The sequence below is a fragment of the Ictidomys tridecemlineatus genome, chromosome 4 (assembly GCF_052094955.1).
Source record: "Ictidomys tridecemlineatus isolate mIctTri1 chromosome 4, mIctTri1.hap1, whole genome shotgun sequence".
NCBI lineage: Eukaryota > Metazoa > Chordata > Mammalia > Rodentia > Sciuridae > Ictidomys > Ictidomys tridecemlineatus.
In genome coordinates, this window is record NC_135480.1 from 42088749 (window position 1) to 42111143 (window position 22395).

The 22395-nt window shown below is 46.6% G+C and overlaps 1 protein-coding gene and 1 long non-coding RNA gene across 4 annotated transcripts in view; one reads left to right on the forward strand and one right to left on the reverse strand.

The window, feature by feature from the left end:
* Window positions 1-20722, reverse strand: part of Slc6a5 (solute carrier family 6 member 5) — a 54791-nt gene extending 34069 nt beyond the window's left edge. For 2 of the 3 annotated variants that reach the window (XR_013437687.1, XM_005335958.3), the window contains exons 1-7: window positions 20502-20722; window positions 18623-19159; window positions 15924-16062; window positions 13211-13342; window positions 12728-12901; window positions 4859-5000; window positions 1980-2112 (exon numbers count right to left, since the gene is read on the reverse strand). Coding sequence is in view for 1 of the 3 variants with exons in the window: in XM_005335958.3 (XP_005336015.2) it covers window positions 1980-2112; window positions 4859-5000; window positions 12728-12901; window positions 13211-13342; window positions 15924-16062; window positions 18623-19159; window positions 20502-20504 (1260 nt within the window). In the remaining 2 variants the exon portion in view is untranslated. Of the gene's footprint in view, window positions 1-1979; window positions 2113-4858; window positions 5001-12727; window positions 12902-13210; window positions 13343-15923; window positions 16063-18622; window positions 19160-20501 lie in introns of those variants that run through there. The other variant, XR_013437688.1, reaches the window with a different exon arrangement.
* A 65-nt stretch (window positions 20723-20787) lies between these two features.
* Window positions 20788-22124, forward strand: LOC144377073 (uncharacterized). The gene is made up of 2 exons (XR_013437689.1): window positions 20788-21066; window positions 21644-22124. It is a non-coding gene; the product is annotated as an uncharacterized LOC144377073 (long non-coding RNA).
* The last annotated feature ends 271 nt before the right edge of the window (window positions 22125-22395 follow it).

A 22395-nucleotide genomic window follows, 5' to 3' on the forward strand; every position in this document is an offset into this window, starting at 1 on the left:
CAAGAAGGCTCCTGTTCTCCCAGCTCCTCATTTATCACCTCTTGTCCAGCCAGGCACATCTTCACCTTCTAGCCTAGCCACTAGATCACGGTTTAGTGATAAGGGACAGTCTCCACCCTTAGCCACTAGAGGCAATCCTGCTGGTGGAATATTGGTCCAACAAATACTTGGCTAGTCTTGCTGACCAATCTCTTGGCTGGGCCCTTTGAGGACAATGGAACTCCCTTCCTAGCTCAGTGCCAAGCCACAGAAGACAAGGACTCCAGGAAATCTAAGGCCACTCTGGGCATTGTTGTTAGGGTCACTTTAACATTGTCCTATCTTCCTTCAGCCTTAAAAAGCCCACGACCCAGCCTCTAGTACTCTGAGCTAATCCCAGCTCTTATTATAGAAGGAGAAACTGAAGTCAGAGAAGAAAGTGACACCACCCCCACCACCCCCCCCCCGCCCCGCAGCACACTCAGCAAGTGTTCAGACAGGATAATGCTAAAGATACGAGGGCCTTAGACGTCACCCACCTACCTTCCCCTTAGAAATGAGGAAACCAAAATTTCCTAAAATAGCTAAGATGAAAACATTCTCTTTTCATTTGTTGACAAGAACAAATAAAAGCTTAGAGCCAATTAAAAACCCAGTCAGGTTTCACGGCCCAAGTGGAGATGTCCCTCTTTAGCAAACACCAGGAGAAGTCCCCAGGGTGCCCTCCCCCACAGTCGGATTGTCTCTAGCTGGCTTGACTCTTCCCACATTGTGCGATTTGAGTTCTGCTACCTGTCCCAGATGACCATGACATACCTGCCAATGCTCATGATTTACATCCCTGTGGCACTAGATTATCTAGAAAGAACCAGAAAGACCTGTAATCAAAGGGCACCCAGGAGCATGTCCATATGCCCAGAGAGAACACAGATTGGCTTATGTGGCCAAGGGGTGCCAGCCAGGTTTGAGTATCTGGTTGGGCGCATTCTGAGGATTGAGGATTGGGAGGTGGACAGACCAGCCTCCCCACACGGTCTGATCCTTCCAAAGTCAGTTGGTGATAATGTCACCACAGAAAGCCCTGGCCGGGACACCTGGACCAAGTCTCACTGCGCGCCCTATGATCTCAGTCCACCATTACATATTCATTCCTTGGGTCTTAAAGACGTTTTCACTTTCATTTTGAAGCATGCAAATGCCTTTTGGAGTCACCAGATATTATTGGTTGTTTTGTAATGCAAAAACGGATTGGTCAAGCCATCAGTGGGGTTTTTCTAAGACAGCAGGAGGACAGAAAAACGTCAATGTGGCCCTATAACAATGGCCAGTGTGGCTTGGGATTGCCTGGACTCCCGGCCTTCTGAGGCTTGGAAATGGGCTGCAGAGGGAGTTCCGTAGTTTCCCAGGGGCCCAACCAAGAGACTGCTCAGTGAGACTAGTCCAGCATTGGCTCAGTCAGTCCCACTGACAGGACTGTCCTCCTTGAGTGCTGGGGGCCTGAGGGTTGAGAAAGTGTCAAGCTGGGTGCTGGAAGAAGGGCATGAAAACCAAGAACATGATGGTGGAATGAGAAGGACTCCCCTGCAGTTTTGATCTGCAACCATCTTCTTGGCAGAAGCAATATCTGACCTGGCGGTCAGACCCAGAGGCAAGAAGACAGACAAAAGCACGAACTTGAGAGTTTAAGGAAAGCAACCAAATCACATCCATCTGTGGAACGAGTGTCTGCCCTAATAGGACAGGGAGGAAACTAATCACAGTACCTAGAGCTCTGAACACATTTGTCTTATTGGGTCCCTACAAGAACAGTATTTCTATCCCCATTTTACAGACAGGAGTGAAGTCACTTTCCCAGAGCTCCACAGCTACCATGGAGCACAATCAGAATTAGCACCCACATCCACAGACTCCCTTCCCATTGCTCTGTTGCCTGCTCTATGACACAGCCACCCTTGGGCATTCCACAGCTTTCTCTTACTTAGATAAACCTAAGTTCTTACTTTTCCTGAAGTCTTGATTCCTTTAGCCAGGGATGCATACACTATTACCCAAGCCAGGAAGAGGCAGAAAGCTAGTGGCCACCTGATCTCCCCAGGATACTCAATCCCAGCAGAAATCTTCAGCACGAAGTACCTGAGGATTAAAAGAGAAGGGAGGGAGAGGAATGAGAGGGAAAGAAGAGGAAGTGACAGTCCCCAGCAGAGCCAGGAGCCTTGAACAAACCCAGCAATGTCCCCCAGCCTCCTCACCAGGGACCTAATCAGATCAGGTTGTGAGGGATTTGCAGAACTGGGCCCTCGCCCATAGCTGTCTGCAGAGACAGCAGCTGGATCTACTGTGCTCTTAATGATGTGCTAGGAGGACACTTGTGGCCCTCGGCACAATTCTGAGCCAGACAGTCAGCCCACCATCATCTGGAACTGCCGCAGAAGTGCAATTGAAATTCCAAACTGTCAAGCATAATTTCTGTGTGTTTTCTGCATTGTTCTAGTGAGTTATAAGAATATTTGCATAATGCTAAATTTGAAAAAGTAGTACACAGTAGAAACCACTTATGCTAAATGACTAGAAATTCTCTATATTATAGTTCAGACTGCACTGTGCAGGTCCTGAAGCTGAGGTCAGCTACAATGTACAAGAAAGGGTGGCCTGACCTTATTCAAGCATTGGATTCAAAGCAGATATGCAGGTGCCAACAGAAGGGGGCTGCTGGTCAACTGCAGCTGCTATTGACAACCGGTGTCAATGAAGAAGTCACAGCCTGCCTGGCCTTTCCTACATCCCTAGCAAGTAATTGGAGCCTGGCTGGATGGCTAGCAGGGCAGCCTCTATCCTGAGACCAGGAGTCAATTTCAAGGTCACTGAGCCTGGTAGCATATTCAGTCACTTTGACTCAGTGACAACTTAGCCACGCCTGCTATATGAAATTGCTATTTGTAGGTCCACATTTTTCTGTGTCCTGAACAAAGGGCCATCAAGAAACCAGACTCCACAGGGCTGTACAGGTTCTGACCTGCCGAGGGAAATGAGGATGGTGGTGCCTTTCCTGACCTGGCCAGCTTCACAGCCTCCTGCCAGCTAGCCATACACAGCTCCTTCGGGCTGTTCTACCACACTCAGTCATGCCCTTCAGAACAGGCAGGGCCAAGTTTTGTGAGGATAGAGCCTCCTTCAGTCCCAAACCTGGGAGCAAATGGGCTCAAAATTTGAGTGGGACTAACCAGTAGTGGAACTTAACTTGGCTCCATGGTAAAACTTTGGGGATCAAATTTCCCAAGGTTGGGGGGAAACTTCCCCCATGTTCCCATTCCTGAAAAAAAACCACTTATTCAAAAATTGCACAGTGCCTTGACCATCTCAACTACTCTGTGCTTCAGTAAGAGACCTGAGACAAGTCCCAAAAAGCTCCTGATAACATTTCTTCTTAGAAATTAAAACTGGCCCCATTGGATCAGTAACAACCACCAAAAGCAGGATCACAAATCATTTTCCAGGATACCCAACCACACAGATTGTGCCGTCAGATTTTGTCAGATACCCACCAGGCTCAGATTTTCATTGCTCAGAGTGAATTGAAGGCCACCCATATCACCCCTATGAGAACTGTCTTCAGAGGATTAATCATTCATCCTTAATCTCCCTTCTATCCTGCAGGGGACAACCATGCACCTTTTGAGACCATACAGAAAAGAAAATCTGAAATGGAAATTAATGGCAACTGGGAGAAATAGCGAGGTATGAGTGACCACTTCCTACCATCTAGTAAAGGCCACTAACTATTAACCCAGATGTAGAAGCACAGAATTGTGTTCTACTCATTGTGGCCCCCACCCCACCCCTGTACCCTCCAATATCACAATCTGCATAACTAACTGGAGCCTGGCTGGATGGCTAGCAGGGCAGCCATCAATATAGGTATTTTATTTGGCTCCAGTGTTTTATTTGAATTATTTTTTACTAACATTTAGAATGGGAGAGATCACATAAAAATCTAGGTTATATTTCCAACTTCTTTGGGGAAAGGGAAGCTCTGATGATGCTGATCCATATTCCCCCAGGCAGTGATGAGATGGGGCTGAGCCTCACTGGCTTCCCTTACACAGGGCAGGTGTCCTCTTCAGTTTTCCACAGTCCCCACCATTCTCTATAGTCTTACGTGTCTGTACTTGACTCATTTATATTCCCTACCAGGTCCCTGAGCGCATTCGAGTTCACAATTCCTTACTTAAAGGTTAGCTGGAAAATACTCATTTTTTTACCCTTGGTTGAAATCTCTACATTTACCTTCCTTAAGGTACAATTTCATGAAATTTTCTAAATCTTCCTAAAGTAGCTGAGAATTTTCTAGTATCTTTGAGCCTCAGTATTCAATGTACCGTAATATAGATATAGAAAATACAAAACTAAGCTATAGAGAGAGAAAGAGAGAGGAGGAAATTCATTCTTATTTACATTAAAACTTTGATAGTGACTGAATTTCTTATTTTTTTGCCTTTCTTCCCTGAAAATCAAGAGCAGTTGGGAAAAAAAAAATTATCTGGTTAACCGAAGGTCTGCCTTGATCACACTGGATCAAGGTTACAATTTTTTTTCCATTATCATGATGAATTACAGAAGCATTGATCTTGTTCCCACCAACCATCTTCCAGCCAACCCTCCTCTCAAGGCCTCCAATGTATCACAATCTGCATCTGGAAGCCAAACCAGGAAAAAACATATTTCCCTGAACAGTCAAGATACACATGGAAGTGGCCCACCACGCCACCCCCTCACCTCTAGTCTTTAAAATGAACATCTATAACTCACTGGGCTTCTCTTAGGAAGTACACACACACACACACACACACACACACACACACACACTCCCCAGCCATCTTACTTGAAGTACTCTTCACTCCCACTGACAAACGTCTTGTTGGCCTGGCTGGTGAAGTTAACCATTGTCAAGTTGGGATAGGCAGTCATGCAGAAAGTCGAGTTCTTGATTTGTATTTTGGGATGCTCACTAATCACACAGGAATCTGTTTAGGAGAGGATGGAAGAGAAACACGGTGAAATCTGTACAGAGAATATAGACATCTGTCTGTCGGTCTCCATTGAAATATAAGCCAAATACGTTTGCCAAGTATTAAAGGGTAAATTTGGGAAAGTGTTAACCAAGATGTAGAAGCACAGAATTGTGTTCTCCTCATTGTGGCCCCCACCCCACTCCCATATCCCCAGCAGGACCTTGTACTGATAACAATGGCTCACATGTATGTGGGATCTAAGCACTTTGCAAGCATTATCTCATTTGATGGCTCATGACAATGCACACAGCAGGTAGTATTATCTCCATTTTTTAAATATGGAAATGGGCTTCAAGAGGTTAAGTAACTTTACCAAAGTCACACAGCAAATGAGGAAGAGAATTTGAATTCAAACCTGGGAGGTCATTGTGACTCTACAGAAAACAAATGAATGGTATGAATGAGTTTAATCAGAGATAAACAAACTTCCTGAAGGGGTACAGCCACAGAAGCTTAGCAAGCTCATCCCAGACCCCCTGCTGGGCGCCACAGCCAACCCACCAGAAGCACTCTAAGATCCCTACTCTGTTCCCCTGACCTCAGGGGTGAATGGAGGCAGCAACCACACTATGCAGAGAAAACTCGGCCACAAGATCTGACACAGTGTTACTCAAGGAATCTGAACCCCGTGGGACATTTGGTGATGTCTGGAGACATTTTTAACTTTCATATCAGGGAACTGGGTGCTACTGGCATCTAGTGGGTAGAAGTCATGGATGTTACTAAATATTCTAAAATGTACAAGTCAGTCCCCCAAAACAAAGAATTACCTAGCACAATATGTCAGTAGTGGTGAGGCTGAGAGGGCCTGGGATAAGAAGTGGGAGTTACCATGTGAATCGTACTATGTCAGGCACGACGCTGTACTCTTTTAACAATTATTAGCTTACAAAATCTTCATAAAACCCACGAGGTGCATTTTATTATCTTCATTTTAAATAGGAAGAAGCTGAAGTCTTTCTTACCACATTATAATGTCTAACAGCTTTATAATAAAATACAGATAAATTGACAGATATTTTAAACAAAGAGTCCACCAGGCCTAATCCTAAAAGATACTGTTTTGTAAAGGAGTAAACAGTAATAACAACCATCACCCTACGGCTTAGACACTCTTTTAAGTGTCTTATAACCACAGGCTAATTTAAGCTTCACACCCCCCCTCTGAGATAGGCACTGTAATTATCTTTGTGTTACAAAGAAAGGAAACTAGAGCCCAGAGAGATGCTCACAGGGTCGTACATCAAGTCACGAAGCAAACAAGCACCCTCTCTTTGGAATCCATCCTCTTAAATTCTCTGCTATGAAATAAAGAGCAAGGATCATGACTTCAGACACCTGCAGACCCCAGGATGGCAACACCAATGAGGAGGGCACACAATGGAGGACATAGAGAGAGGCGGGGACCGTGGCCAATAGAGTACTCCAGCCAATCAGTGCCAGGCTTTTTCAGATGTTCTGGCAGAAAATTTAGATATTTGTGGGAGATCTTTCAATTTTAAAAAGTTGACAGCTGGGGGTATGGCTTAGTGGTATGACATTTTCCTCATATGTTCAAAGCCTTGGGTTAGAGCCCCAGTACCACTAAAAATAAATAAAATGCTGGAAATGAGTTACAATTGTTTTAAAATATCACAGGGGGGAAATCATATGCAGCCAAGATCTGGCCGGTGTATCTATACCCAATATCTGCCCTCTGTGGAACAGCAAGGCAGGCAAGCCTATAGGTTAAGGACAGCTCGATTAAGTTCTTTTATCAGTCCATGCCTCCATCTTCCGGTAAGAGTCATATCTAGTTTACAGCATTGTTGCAAGTTTCAAATTAATGAGATCATGAATTTAAAAAAAAAAATGCTGGGTGAAATGAGGCACACCTGCAATCCCAGAGCTTGGGAGAATGAGGCAGAGGATCAAAGTTAGAAGCAAGCTGCTCAACTTATCAAAAGGCTGTCTCAAAATTAAAAAAAAAAATAGAAAAAGAAAACATGAAAAGGACTGGTGGTGTAGCTCAGTGGTGGAGTGTGCCTAGATTAAATTCCCAATATTATAAGTAAATAAGAGAGAGAGAAAAAAAATTTTTTTTCACAAGATGCTTGGCATGCAGTTGGCTGGCACTCAATAAATTTTTAGCCATAACTCAATCATCACTGTTACAGCTTTTCATGCAGTGAACTTCTCTGATCCTCAATATCATCTCCCCCAAGCCCAATAGCCTCCATAAATTACCTACTGCCTTCCACACATCCTCCATAATGCCTCAGAATATTGGATAAAGAGTTAAAAAATAATCATAAGACTCCTTTCCCTTTGCTGAATTCTTCAGACTAGGATTTTTCAACACAGTCCTGAGGCCATTTGAGGTCAGATAACTCTTTCAGGAAGCTGTCCTGCACATTGCAGGGTATTTAGCAGCACCCCATCCTCTGCTCACTAAATGTCAGGAGCATTCACACGCTGCCCAGTTGCAACAACCAAACATGTCTCTGGAACACTGCCAGATGTCCCCCATAAAATCCTGGGCAGAGAAACTCTGCTTTTAGATATCTCTAAGTAGCTTTCTATTCAATATTATCATCTTTAGTTTAATCAAAAAACAGTTTCAGGAGGATTCCCAGCTAATGATCAAATATTTACTCGGGAAGATTTTGTTCCCCCTAGCAACAAACTGAACCAAGGCAATTAAAGCACCATCCATATCCCTCTTTGGTAAGTATGCGCAGGAATTCTTTCTCTCCCTCCTGCCCCCAAATGGTGTCCATCTCCGAGGACCAGAGATCTCTAATACTTGGGTACAAATGTCAAATTCCTGCTTCCAAAATTGCCATTGTGGAGCAGGCAGGCTCCTTCCCTAAAGAGCGCCTCTGGAGGTTTGTGGATCACTGCGCTGCAGCAGTTCAAGGTGACAGTTGCTGCAGCAATGCAGCAGCCTCGGCTCCTTCACTCTCTGCAGCCTCAGGTCTCCTGAAATATCCCTTCCCACCACTGGGCGGCAGGAGCACGCTTCCCGACGCAGGGCTCCGTTATGTCTGCAAGCGAAAAGGATGGATGGGCCTTCTCATCACTGAGCTCCGCGGCCCAGCAACCCCGAACAAAGAACAGTGATAATGATCGTGCTAAATTGAAAAGCCGTTGGAATGGGATTCTCTTTATTCGGGCAATTATTAATAAATGGGAAGACTAGGGAGAATAGGAATCATTTAATTAAAGTTCTAATGAAAATTGAGCCATTCCAGAAATAGAAATGGTATTTATGTTGTTCCCATTTGGAGTGACCCTGCTAGCTCCTATTTTCACAAAACGGTTGCTGGTCTTATTTGGCAGGGCACAGATTAGTTGCTCTCCATTATAGATACCTGGAGGGTTGAATCACCCCAAAATAGTGTCTTCTACAAATTTGCACTTTAGAAAATAAGTGTAAAACTCAACCTCTACCCATGGGTAGACCTAGGTACAATGCCCTGGCTGCTCTGTGGCGAGGTAGAGCTCCCAGATAGCATGTCCCTAGCAGCACTGAGAGATGCATGGGACAACCATTCGCTCCCTGTGGTTGAAGGTCACAATTATGGCCATTTATCCCCTCTCTCCTAGGACAAGTCCTTTTACCTAGCTGTCATGAGGGTGGGTTGTAAAGGGGTTAAGAGGGAGAAGGTGAACCTGAAGGCCATTTGGGACATACATTTGGGGGTAAAAAGATTTTTCTGTCTCCTAAGTAAGCCTCACTTGGTGTGTTCACTTGGGAAATTGTACAGGAATATCTGCTGTCTGGACTACCAATTGTCCAGCAGAGCAGATGGCTCTACAGCTGTCTGCATCTCTGCAGGTCAGGTCACTATCACCTTTTTTAAATCATACAAGAACCCCACAGTATCAGTCCTCCTGCAAGTGACAGCATGACCCCCGGGAATGGAACACTCCCAGGCGCAGATAACACCAAATGAGAGATGGAGGGGCTGCACAGAGGAAGAGTGGGGGTTTGACACCTTATTCTTTTAACAAAAAAAAAATTAAAGCAATGGCTAAGGATGAGATAGGATCTTCTGAGCCTGCCCATAGGCTCACAGGGAATAATCAAAGTGAAAAATGTCCATTGTCTCTGCTCAGAGCTTGCACAGTTTTTATGGTTTGTACCAGTCGACCAAAGCTTAGCTGTGTTATGTCTCTACTGTGCCTTTTATGTTGCTATGAGTCAGACTGGAAACAACAAAACCAAACCAGGGCAGGGTCTTGCCTGTCTCGGGCCTCTACCTTGTGTGTGGCCCAATTAACAAGCTCAATTTACTTTTTAAAATGGAGGGGGCTGGGTACTGGCTATAAAAATAAGAACATGATAGAAAATATAGAAAAGAATGGTCCCAAATCCACCACTGTTAATATTCATATTAGTATTATTTACTAGTAATATGCATATCCATGTGCATATTACTAGTAAAGATAAAATTATTCTAAAATTTGCATCTTGCTGTAACATTTAACATGATATGATGAGAATATTCCCATGTTTAAACTATGGGATAACTTGATAATTGTATGAATTCTGTCAAATATTTAAGTGCTTCTACTGTTTTCCAAAATTACAAGCATAACTGTAATTAACAATTTTGTATAGTATTTACCTGACCCTAATTTCCCTCATAAAATAGACTTCTAGAAGTGGAAACTGACAATTCACCCAAGCTTTCTTCTTATCCCATAGAATTTCAATATCAAACATCAGTTAGACAACAACTGGAGTAATATCATTTGGCTGGGACTTTTGGGATAGAACCTTGGACCAAAGATTTTTCAAGAACCCTGGACAAACAGAAAGTCAGAGGTTGCGAGACCCAAATTCTAGTACTGGTTCTACCTTGTGACTTAAAGCTTGAGCCTTAGAGTCCATTTTGCCACCCGCAAAATAGTGATCATGCCACCTGACATTTGGAACTCAGAGGGCTCCCATAAGGAATAACGGAAACATTTATAAAGCCACTTGGTAGACTGGAAAGCATTTAGCATAGTGTTTAGGTCCATGGCTTTGGAAAGTGGGTAAACTTGGATTCAACTCTATGACTTTGAGCTCACATGGCTAACTCTATGACTTTAAGCTCAAATTTTTTCGCCTGTAAAATGGAAACAACAATAGAACTCATATGTTATTTGTTGTCCACCTTGACATTGATAATTCAATAAAAGTGTTAAAGTTGGTGCTTGCTGTGGAGTAAGGGATGCACTTATATCAGCAAGTATTGTTAGTAGAGGAGGATGGTGTTTCTAAACCACTATTCCTCCCGAAGGACAGCTGCAGGACACTGTCACTATGACTCATGTTATCCCTGAGGCGAGTCCCCAGGGAAGAATCCCATGGAGCCTGAATCAACCCAACAACCCTGCTCTATCAGGCACCCTCTTGGAAAGTCACTTCCCTCCCAGGCACAATCTGGAAAGGACAAGCAGGACTCTGGGATGAGTTGGGATCATGAGGTAGTTCTGCGTTCTCACATGGCAACCATCTTCAGGAAGCTGTTCTGGCAACTGATTGATGGTTGTGACTCTATACAGCTACCAAGTGGGACTGTCCCATACAGCAGCTTTGCAGAGCTAAGTTCTGTGCAGGGCAAAGAATGTGGGCTCCTCCGTTCCAAAACTGTCTAAGGGGAGCCTAATTAAAGAATGTGGAGTGGCCCTGGGTTCAGTCCCCATCTCGCATATACACATGCACACAGATGTGGGCTTAATGGTGCTTCCCCTTGGTTGCACCTGGGGAACTTTAATCATACAGATCCCTAGCCTCTGTCCCTAAATAATCTGATTTTAATTGGTGTGGGTGAACCCTAAAGAATGTTTTGATTTGTTGGTTCTCGGGTAATACTAACATTCAGCAGCTGAACTTGAGAACCTTAGAGAGACTAAGGAACAGACTCTTGGTCATATAACGAACTCCTTAAATGCTTAAATTAAGTATGTCTGGTTGTTAGAACAGACTCTTGGTCATATAACCAACTCCTTAAATGCTTAAATTAAGTATGTCTGGTTGTTAGAACAGACTCTTGGTCATATAACCAACTCCTTAAATGCTTAAATTAAGTATGTCTGATTGTTAGAACAGACTCTTGGTCATATAACCAACTCCTCAAATGCTTAAATTAAGTATGTCTGGTTGTTAGAAATCGGCTTTGTGCCCCCAGAACCTAAGAATCATGGAAATGGTACAGATGAGCACACCATGGCTCAGAGAGACTAAGGAATAGACTCTTGGTCATACAACCAAAGAATCGCACCTCTGGAAACCTTCATAAATCTCCACCCCTCTATTCCTGAGCACTTCCAGGTACACAGGGTTTGGATTCAATGGGCACGTGTCTCTAGTTTTAGTTCCCTTTCAGTCTTGCTCAAAGCTTCTCCAGGTGGAGGCTGGACATGGTGTGTATGTACAGGCACCTGAGGGTAAACACACTCCAGTGGGAATTGCTATCTTTAGGTGTGTATGCCTCTCTTGGGGGTTGGGGGTGTTCATCCTTTGCTCTTACACACAAGGAGTCAAACATTGCCTGAGTGCTGCACTGGGCAGAATACGGGGCGGGGGGTAGGGGGAAGAGCTGGTTTGTGAGGCCAATACCAAGAGCCAATCATAGATAGCATAAGCACATGGCCTCAGCATGAACTCGGCTTAAGAAGAACACATATCTACCAGGGAAAAAGGCAACCCTTTGCTTAAGGTCCCCATGAAAATGACCAAAACTTTCAAAATTGACTGATACTAATGCCTTCTATTTGTAGAGTTTTATACCTTTACAACTGCCATCATATCCCTCATGTCTTTTCTCCATACAATAGCCCATAAGATAGATAGGGTGCAGAATATTATTATTCTATTTCTTAGATGAGGAAAACTGAGACGCAGAGAGAAATTATTTGGCCCAGAGATACATAAAGTCAGAAGCAGAGACAGCTTATAGACCAGAGAGCCTTGCCCACATTTCTGCCCTGTTTCCCCTCCATTTCATTCTTGCCCTCCACCCAAGAGACTGACAATTGCCCCCAAGACCTCAAGTCCCAATGGATTTCCTACCTGCAAAGTCTTCCAGGAACACCCCTGACTCCCCAGCAGACGTGCCCCCCCGCCAGGCACTGTGTTATGCACATTTATCTCCAAGGTCTAGGCCTATGTGTTTGCTCCCATATTGACTTGTGCACTGAGCAGTACTTTGTGAAGGGTGTCCCTGGGATCACTTGTATTACTCTCCTAGACTCTAGAACCTAGAGCATCACTCTTCAAATTGTGCTGTGCTTGATCTTGGCAAAATGCAACTTCTCATTCCAGAAGTCTAGAGGGAGGCTTTCAAGCCCCTCACAAGTAATGCTGCTAGTGTGACAAACACTCTATGAAACAAAAGAAGAACCTAGACTACTTTGTAAAACTTGAAATTTCCTGGCCCCACTGAATTTCATTAAGCCAACTGCATCCTGGGTAGGACTATGAATCTGCATTTTTAACAAACATTAAGCTATTCATGAGCAAACAAAAATTTGACCACTCCTCCTTAGAACCATGAACTCTTTAAATGCTTAAATTAAGTATGTTGGCTTTGTGCCCCCAGAACCTAGTATAGGACCTGGCATGCATAATATGTGCTCAATTAATCTTTGTTAAATGAATAAGTTGCTCAAAACACACACAACTGAAGTACGTCCAAACTTACCTAATAAGAGTTTGGTTTTATCTTTGCATTCTGGCGTATTCCAAGGGTTGTTGCAGGAGCCCCAGGGTAGCACAGACACAAAGGAGGCAAACAGGTAGAAAAGTGTGTAGCAAATAATCACATTGTAGTATATGGCTATTAGGACAGAGATGATCAACATTGCGATGCCACAGCCTGCAAAAACAAAAATTCCAGGGATTCATTCCACCTCAAATCCTGCGGAATGCTAACAGTTGGGCACAGGGTGAGGACCTTGGTCTTGACTCTCTTGTGCAGATGGATGCATTGACAGTGGAAGTGAGTCTATGTCTGCCTGGGGCATTGAGACATAATGCCAGGAATTCAACAATGACAGAGATGATCTTGGGCCATTCTTTACTGGGGTTAAATACTAGGAAGTTCCATCAATCATGAAAATAGATCTTCCTTCCCAGAGCTGTGTGGTGGCAGAGAGGGCAGGAATAAGAGAAGGTCTGGACTCACCTTGTAAAGCTGGGATAGCCTTCCACACAGACACTGGCCCCTGGCTGGCAAACTGGCCCAGTGACACCTCTAGGAAGAAGATGGGCAACCCAGCCAGTGCCAGCATCATCAAGTAAGGAATGAGGAAAGCACCTTGGAAAGAAAGAGTTGGACGTGAGAGCCCTGGGAGGCAAAGGCACGGCTCTGGCCCACCTTAACCCTCTGGGTTAGGAGCTGGGCCTCCTCTCAATAAACTAAAGGACAATTTATCCTCTTTTCTGAAGACGTGTTTGGTATTCTAAACCAACAAGAAGCACCCACAAGACATGTTAGAGCTTTTCTCAAAATACTGTAAGTGTAGACAGGCAAAAACAAAAAACACTCCTCGTTTCGATTTCTCACCAGACAGGATACTAGGGGTTATATGTTGGTGGACTTTTCTTTATACTCATTCAGTTTCCAAAAATAAAGTCTTTCCGGGGTTCAAAAAGTCATGCCTTCGACTCACTATTGGAGGTAGATCTGTAAAATCTCATCAGAGCTGAAACCTCCAAGGACTTAGAGTCTGCTCAGCTAGTCTCCAGAGACCCTCCTTTATGCTACCTGCACATCTGACAACCAGGTAGAGCCCGGCTCTGCTCCACAGGCAGCCAGACCCCTTCCCTCTCCCCACCACCACCATCACACATGTCTCAGCTTCCTTTACATGAGACCTCCTCCCTTCCATCCTTCAGGGTTGACAAGTGCTCCTTCCTTCAGGTAATCTCCCTTCTATGTCCTTCCACAGTACCTGGCCCCAGGCACTCCAAAGTATTTATGTGGGTATCTTGTCTAGGCTAGGAGCCCCCTGAAGTCCTCCAATATAGGTTTCCTTATTCCCAGAATGCACTACCTAGGCCAACAGTACTTGGAGGGCCTCCACAGGCTTGCTGGGTTCTCTAGGGTTCTTTCTCTTTAAGGATTCTTTGAAGCTGTTTGAGAGAAGCTTGGGGAATTGCCATGACCTTTGAAAAGGTTTTCAGCAGAAAATGCCTTTGCAAGGGTCAGGGTTAATTCAGGGGACTAGAGATGCCAGAGCTCAGAACACTGCTTAGTCAAAAAAATCATGGAAAAAAAAAACTGATTGTTGGGAGTCCTAGTGTTATTCCCACATTTCTTCCAACTTCCTGTCCACCAGAAGGGCCTTTCCGGCCAAGGGTTCTCATAACCACCAAGGTCCAGCAGGAGCCAGGGAATAAAACCCAGGATCCTGCTGTAATCCTCTCTAAGTGGGGTTTTTGAGAAAGATGTGAATTGTGCAATCCTGCTCCTGAGGAAGGGGCCAGCCCCCCACCAATCCTGGGCTGCAGTGGGTATCAGGATCCGCAGTGCGGAAAAGGCTGCCTCCGCACCTCCAGGTGCCTGGCTCGGCTCAGATGCGCCTGGGAACGGTACTGCAGACACAATCCCGCACTCTGCAGATTACCCGTGGACCAAATTGGCATGCTGAATCCCCTTCCCACCCTGCATTCCCATACTCAACTCCCTTTAAGTCCCTAAGCTTCTTATGGCACCTCCTGCCCACTTTCTGCACACTGTTCTGAGGACTCCCTGTGGGAAACCAAATAGAAACCCAGGTAGGATGTCTCTATTCCCGCGGCTAGCACGAATTCTTCTGCTTCCAGGACACCCCTATTGCAAAAGCTCTGCGGTCCTCATAAGTACTTGTCAACGTGTCCTAATTTGGGATGGAGAACTCATCTATTTCCCATTTTAATTGTGCCCTGGCGCAGCACCTGTCCCTCGTTGTGCACCAAATTCGGCCTAGAGCCAGACCCAAAAGACAAAAAGAGGGGGGAAATAAGTAAGAAAAAAGACCTATGGATGGGGCCACGGGTCTCCTCCCTTTGGTTCAATTGAGAAGACGTGGAAGGGAGCTCTAGGGCAAAGTCCTTTCCTAGAGGGGACTTGCCAGTTGGCTGACCTGGGGGCTAGCCACCTTCCCTGTGGTGCCTCCACCATGGGCGGGCAATCAAGAGGACTCCCGCTATGTGGGATCCTTTCTCCTTGTACAATGAATTCTAGTGGTCCCATAACTGGAATAGTTTTCGTTCAACAGCAGTGTATTTCACTAAGTTGAGGACAAAAGGTAGCAAACATGTTTTTGCTAAGGAAGTTTGCTGAAATGAAAAATACGCCCTGCTTTTGCTTAGGAGTGTGTTGGGGTGGGATGCTTCTGAGGGTCTCAGAGGGTATGTACGACCTCCAGCCCCTCTCTCGGCTGGCAGTCCTTGGCTAGAATGCATTCCGCACACATTCCCAAAGTCTCCAAAGGAAGTTCTGCTTTCCACATTATAATGTCAAAGGTTTTTAATTCGGGTCGCCAAGACTGCCGTGCTACTGAATCTAAAGGTGATTCGGTGCAGGGAGTACCAACACTTCCTTAATACTTGGCGCCGAACTTCCCTGCACCCTTGTCCACGTGGCTCAGGACCCGGTCCCCCAAACTGGGCCAGTAGAGGTTCCTGGGGCCCCTGAGCCATCTCCAGATGAAAGCCTCCGGAACCTAAATCCAAATGGTTACAACCGCCCCTGCCTCCTGGCTTTACTTTCAAACCTATGGAGCAAGGAACTAGAGAACAGGAGACGACCCTGAGCTTTCCCTCCCCGCCCCTGCCTGAGGGCTCCGGGCCCCCTCCAACCCTCAAGTGCCCGCCCCGCCGCGCCGCAGGCGGAAAGAGCTGAAAAGCCATACCTCCCCCGTTCTGGAAGGCCAGGTAGGGAAACCTCCAGACATTGCCCAGCCCCACTGCGTACCCCACCATGGACAGGATGAAGTCCAGTTTGCTGGACCAGTTCCCTCGGGCCTTATTCTCATCCCCTTGCTCGTCCTCCTGGGGGCGGAAAAGCACATTGTCGGATAACAGCCCCGGTAGGTCCGCAAGCAGGCCCCATTCCTCCCCTCCCCCCAACTGGGGGTCCGTCCCAGCAAGCAGTCCCCAACTTTTCAACCAAGGATGCATCAGCAAGCAGAAACCCAATTCTAAAGAAAGGATGCATCTACAAGCAGGGTCCTCACCCCTCAACCCTACATTGAGAGTCAGCAAGCAGGCCCCCAATTTTTAGGTGAAGATCCATTTTAAGCAGACCCCCTGAGCCCCTCTTTCCCAAGCCCTACAGTCAGGGCACACAGCAAGCAGCTTTTCTAAACCTTTATGTGTAGACTGATTGCAAGCAGGTCCCTTCACCCCAACCCTTCACCAAGAGTTCATTTGGCAAGCAGTCCCCCAACATCATGCCTAAATTTCCCAGCAAGCAGGTTCCTGACCAACTCCTCCCCTCCCCACAAAAGCCCTCACTGTCCACCTTTCTTCATTGAAGTGTGAGCCAAAGCTAGAAAGAGAGCTGCAATGCTTAAAGCCAGCCAGAGCCTCTGCCTCACTTTCTCTATTAATGCCTGCGGCAGAACCTGCCTGATCAGGGAATTAAATCCTTCCTTCAACCCTGGGGCAAGGGAGATGGGCAAGATGGAGATTTGAAGTGAAACACGAGAGAGAACAGAGAAGGCAGAGATGGTGAGATAGGCTTTCTGAAACCTTGAGTGCTCTAAACTTTAGTATCAACCAGATAGATAACCCTAGGCAAGGAACTTGTTCTCAGAACCTCTGTGTCCCCATTTGTAAAATGAAGGGCTAGAATGATTGTCCCATAAGGCAGCTGCCAGTTCCAGCAATCCAAGAATTTGGGGGGCTCACTTCTCCAAACTCACATAAAATGACTTATTGGGGGACAATAACTGGTTCAGGAATGCTTTACTAAATACTGGGCTACCTCGGATGATTTCTAAATGTGTTCAGGGTAGCTGGGCACTGCACAAGGTCTCCAGGGAACTCAGGCCACTGCACAACTTCTACCTCCTCCACGTTTAATTTTAACACTGTTCTATAGTCCTGCACTGCTCTATAGACCAGCCATTCTCCCAGGAAGAGAGGAGGTCGAGGGGAGGGAGAAGGAAGGACCAGGGTGGGTACCAGAAAGGCACAATCAGATACATGAGCAGGTTGAAAAATAAAGAAATTTCAAGAATCTGAACATCTGTAAAATTTCCCTTTACTTCTCTCACACACGTATCATCTCCACCTCTAACCCCACCCTCTAATCTTTGGGGTGGATTGGAAAGGGTGGGAGTTCCGGCTCTTTTGCCGCAGTGCAGTGGGGAGGTTAGGCAAAGCATGTGAAACAAAATTTCATCTCCACCTGGGGTCACACTGTCGAGTGTATGCTGTGAAAGGCAGATAATACACAAAGGCAAATGCTCAAGGAATAGACCCCAAACCCAAGGGCAAGTGGGAATGTCCAAGTTTATATTTATTTCTAGTTATCCTAACAGCTGAGCTTCTGATGTGTGGGCCTGTAAATGAGTAAGAATGTACATACAAGTGCATGTATGTGTTTGTGTACACACAAATAGAAGTGTGACTAAGGTTAGAATGAGTGTATAAATCACATCTCACATGAGCAGACATTCTGGTCCAGCACTCTCCCCTACCTTCCCCAATACACATACACACACACACACACACACACACACACACACACACACACACACCACATAGGCCTAGCCCCTGAGCCCTGGGAAGGAGATAGAAAAAAGGCAGGCAGTGGGAAGGGGAGAGTGAAAGAAGAGAGAGATAAGGAAGGAGAGAGGCTGGGGAAAAATGGAAACAAAAGCCCATAAAGGAGCAGGCAGTTGCCTTCATCCCTAACCCAGGGATTGGGATCTGCTCTGTGGATTTTTCATGCCTCTGGTTGAATAGTAAAGAACCAAATGCAGGGGTAGAGCCAGGTGGGTGGAGCCTGACATTTATGTAGCCGAAGTGGTCTACATTAGGGGCAAAATTTGATACGGTTTTGGAAGAGTCCAGGCAAAAGTTGGCCCTGAAGCTTAAGCTTCAGTAGCTCTTGTAAACCGGCCTCTCACCAAATAAGTTCACAGATGATAAATGTTAACTGGCAGTTTAAAGACTACAGAACATGTATTATTATCCACCGACCTCGTCCTACGGGTTTTTTCTCTGATTCTTTTAAGTCATAATTAAAAAAAAAAACAACGAAAGACTCAGTCATTGACAGACGAGGGATTCGTGTCTGCATAAAGGGGTAGAATCTATCTGCTTCAACTATTTCTTAATTTGCACCCATATTCTAACTACCACAGAGGCTGGGAAGGAGCATGTCGCAGCCCCTCTGGCAGGGTCACTGCAGCCCTCGCGCCCTGAACTGACGACCCCAGCGCTGTGCGAGCTTCTGAAGCCCCAAAGCTCACTATTGCATCCACCACCTGGCACTGCCAACCCGTCTCCCCATCAGCACACGTGCACCCGCCACGGCTCAGCTTGCCTCTCGCGCGGCTGGAGAGCAGGCGGCGGCGCGGATAGCATACGACCAGCTTACCTGTGTGGCAGTAGTGGTCACGCTGCCCGGGAGCACCGATGCGATCCCATCTGTGCCCAACACCACAGTGCTCTGGCTCATGTTCACCCAGCCCACAGACGGGGTATTGTTCCGCTCCAACGTGCCCTTGCCCACACTCACGTTTTCATCCCCCTCTGGGCCGCGCAGAACCGGGATCTTACAGTGCAACGCGTTGCCGGGCCCGGCGCCCCCAGAAAGAGGGGTGCCCTGCGCGCTGTACCCTTCGCTTAAGTCTGGAAGGGCCGCTGAGGCCGCCTGCGCCCGCGGGCTACTGAGTTTGCAAAACCCCACTCCTGGCCTCTGGGCCTCGCAGACTCGTGCATCCTCGGACTGGAAAGTTTGGGCGCCGGTGGAAGCGGATCTGGGCACACGTGGTGGTGGAGCGACGGCGGCGGCAGAGGGAAGCTCCTGCTCCGGGCTCGTTCTTGGTGCGCACGGGCTCTCCCGGTGGTCCTGAGCCGCCGCTTCCATGCTGTTGACTGGTTGTTTATTCGTTTCCTTGGAAGCACTGCAATCCTGCAAACACAACGTCAAGTTCGTGCAAAAAAAAAAAAAAAAGTCACGGCAGCTTAAAAATATCTGCAACTACATAGAAAGACTTTCACAACACAGGTCCAGACACAATATCTGGGGGAGCAAATGGAATCTGGATTCTTTTTTCTTTCACCAGTTCAATTAGCATTTCTCAATTAGGGAGTCAATAACCAGACGACATAAAGAAGCTAATATTCCCTCTGATGGGGGATGAACCCCCCCCCCAAAAAAAAGGCAGAATTTATTTTTGAGGGGGGGAAGGGAGAATGGAAATAGCCCTACAGCCATGAGTTCCCTGCCCCTTTTGGATTTCAAATCACGGTTGTGGGGTGCCCGCGTCTCCATCACCATTGTAGAAAGATTCTTTAATTTTCCGCCCCATTTCCTTTGTCATTCAACAATGCACATTGCCTTTTTTTTTTTCTTCCGATAGACAAGCTGTGACCACAAAGCTGATGCCCTGGCACCAGCCAAGGCTTGAGGCCACGTCGGTTTCACGAAGCCCAGAGCTCCAAACCCACCCCCGCCCACCAGGTAGCAAAGGCAAAGATAAAGATCAAGATCAGAATAACAAACAAAAAAGCAATAAGCCAGACTTAGAACACAAATTAGTAATTGAATTGTTACCTTTCACAACCTACATTCACTTACAGATTACCAGAAACGTACAAGAACCTGCAAAGTTTTGTATTTTTCTTTTTAGCTGCACTCCCCCCCACACACACACACCTTCCCGCTTGACTCGGGACCAAAACTCGAGAATAATTTTCATTTGCTTCCTTCTAATTGAATTTCAAATGAAAAGAATGGCCAGCGGTGGGTTTTCCATCAGTTTTCTCCCCTCATGTTATCTCTCAGGGCTTCCTACACATTAACAATAATACTTATTATACTGAAAAACTAATCATCCCCTCAACCGCGTGCCTCTCATCTAACCCCCTTTTACGCAGTCACAGATCAAAACTCCTTAATTTGTACCAAATCTAAGAACAACTTCAGCCATCCTTCGTATCTGAAAACCTCTAGAACCCACAGCGATTCTCCCGTGTACCGGCATCTGACTTTTCAGCACCGAGGACAGTGCCCGGAATCCTGTCTTGGGGAGCCGCCGACCCCTCAGGTCTACAGCCTAGGAAGCTTCTTTCTAACCTCAGGTATGAAGATGCTCTTTAAGTACAAATAGAGTCCTTAGGGCGAAAATTGTTTTCCTCGCTCCCTCTGGCCTAATGCACAGACATTTCAAAAAGAAATATCCTAAATGAACCTGCCCTAATACCTTAACCCCCTTTCCTCTTAAACAAACAAACAAAAAGCAAACACTCACCATATCTGACACAGGCAACAGATTGAACCGGTAGAGTGAAACCCGCTATTTAGTAGGACTGGGTTTGGCTCGGGTAGGAGAGGCGCTTTCTATATCTCGGTGGGAAAGGCCGGGTTTGCGTCAGTGCATAGCAAGGTGCCCTTCGGTTGACATCTTCTTGATAATACAAGTTTGATAAATCATTGCCCCTTTGGATTCGAGTTTTAAAGGGACAACAGCCTACAGTATGCTGGCCAGTTGTCACTTGGGCAGAAGGGGGCTGCGTGTTTGGCGTGACTCATGTGGGTCTGATTACTAAACCAAAGCGGGTGGGAGGGGACGACAAAAGTTTGCCTCCTAATTAAGGGAAACATGGGAGGGACACGTCCCACTGCACCCAAGGCGAGGCGCAGCCGCGGACAGAGTAGATTGGGCTGTCTCACTGAGAACGGGGAGGGGGTTAAATGATTACCGTTTTTCACTAAATTCCATTGCTATTTCCCAAGACTTCAGCGGATTCCAAAATACTATGCCGGAAGCGGCCGAGGGTCTGTCTGCACGTAGCCCCACAGCTCTGCAATGGCCGGTACATGCATGGGTCCTGCATGCTCAAGGGTGTACCTACTTTGCCTGACTTCAGGTTATCACATCCCTCTTTCCCAATCAGTTTTGGGGAAATCCTAGGTTTTTGCTTAAAAATTTAGACCAAGAGAAAATTCATGTGTATCATCGAATGTTTTCATTGTAATTTTTTAGCTCTTCTAAAAAACAGTTTAGAGAAGTAAGAAGGAAATTATTTCCAACACTGACTTGGTTCTCAGGCCCCTTTGAAATGCAAAGGAAACTCACTTTCTTCATAGCCCTTTTAATGAAACCCCACAAAGAGGCCTAATTTGAAATCCCCCCACATCAAGATTCCAAGCAACGAGGTCAGGGTTGGCCTTTTGGGAAGCCACCAGGCAGACGTTGAACCATACTGCAGCGGGGATTGGGGGTGGCCTTGACAATTAAACGGTCGACTATGGACTTTCCTGTTGGTACAAAGCAATGGCTATACTCCCTAAAAGGGAAAATACCTTTACAAAAAAAGATGTCGGTTGGAGACTATAGAAGAGGATTCGCAGCAAAAATACGTTCCTATCCTTTTTTTCTTGCCACTCTAGCTGGAGGAACCCCTGGCCTCGGGAATGAGAGCTACGGAAAGCACTTTGTCCCTTCCCTGCAGCCCGCAGCCGGGTCCACTGCCTCAGGGTCCGCACCGTCTCACTCGGCTGCGCAGTCTCTACACCGCGGGAGGACAATGAGGCTGCGGCCAGCGGCGGAGGCTGCGGCGGCAGATTGCGGCGGGCGCCTGGGGCACTGTGGAGCCCGCTTCTTCCTCCTCCCTAACCCTCCCAGGACGGCTGTGCTGGACGCCTCTGTGCGCTCGCTCGTCCTCCCGCCGGGCCCCTCCCGAGGGCAGCCACCTGGGGACTTACAATCTGCACTACTGGGGGCTCGCGATGTGTGTGTGTGGCTGGGGGGGCGGGGGGATTCCTGAAGAGACCTTCCTTTGGAGTCTCCTTGCCGGTTTCGGGCCTCTTTTTATTGTAGTTTCGAGTTAACATTTATTGAGATCTCAATATTAAACCGTTGTGCAAGGGCTTTTCATGAGATTATCGCATTTAATCTTGGCAACAATCCGTGAGAAACTATCCCAACTTTAAAACTGGAAAAAAGGAGGCTCGCTCCCCAGATAAACCCCTAAGCATCTTGCGCGGGGCATTGCTGAGGCCAGTCCTTGATCTTTCCCTGGTTTACTCAGAGGGAAACCTGGAGAGCTCGGGAGGAGGGATGAGAGGCTAGGAGTGGCGCCGTGGTGGACTGGCTGCAGAAGGCTCAGGTAGCCCACTGGGGTGAGAATCCCGCAGGGGCG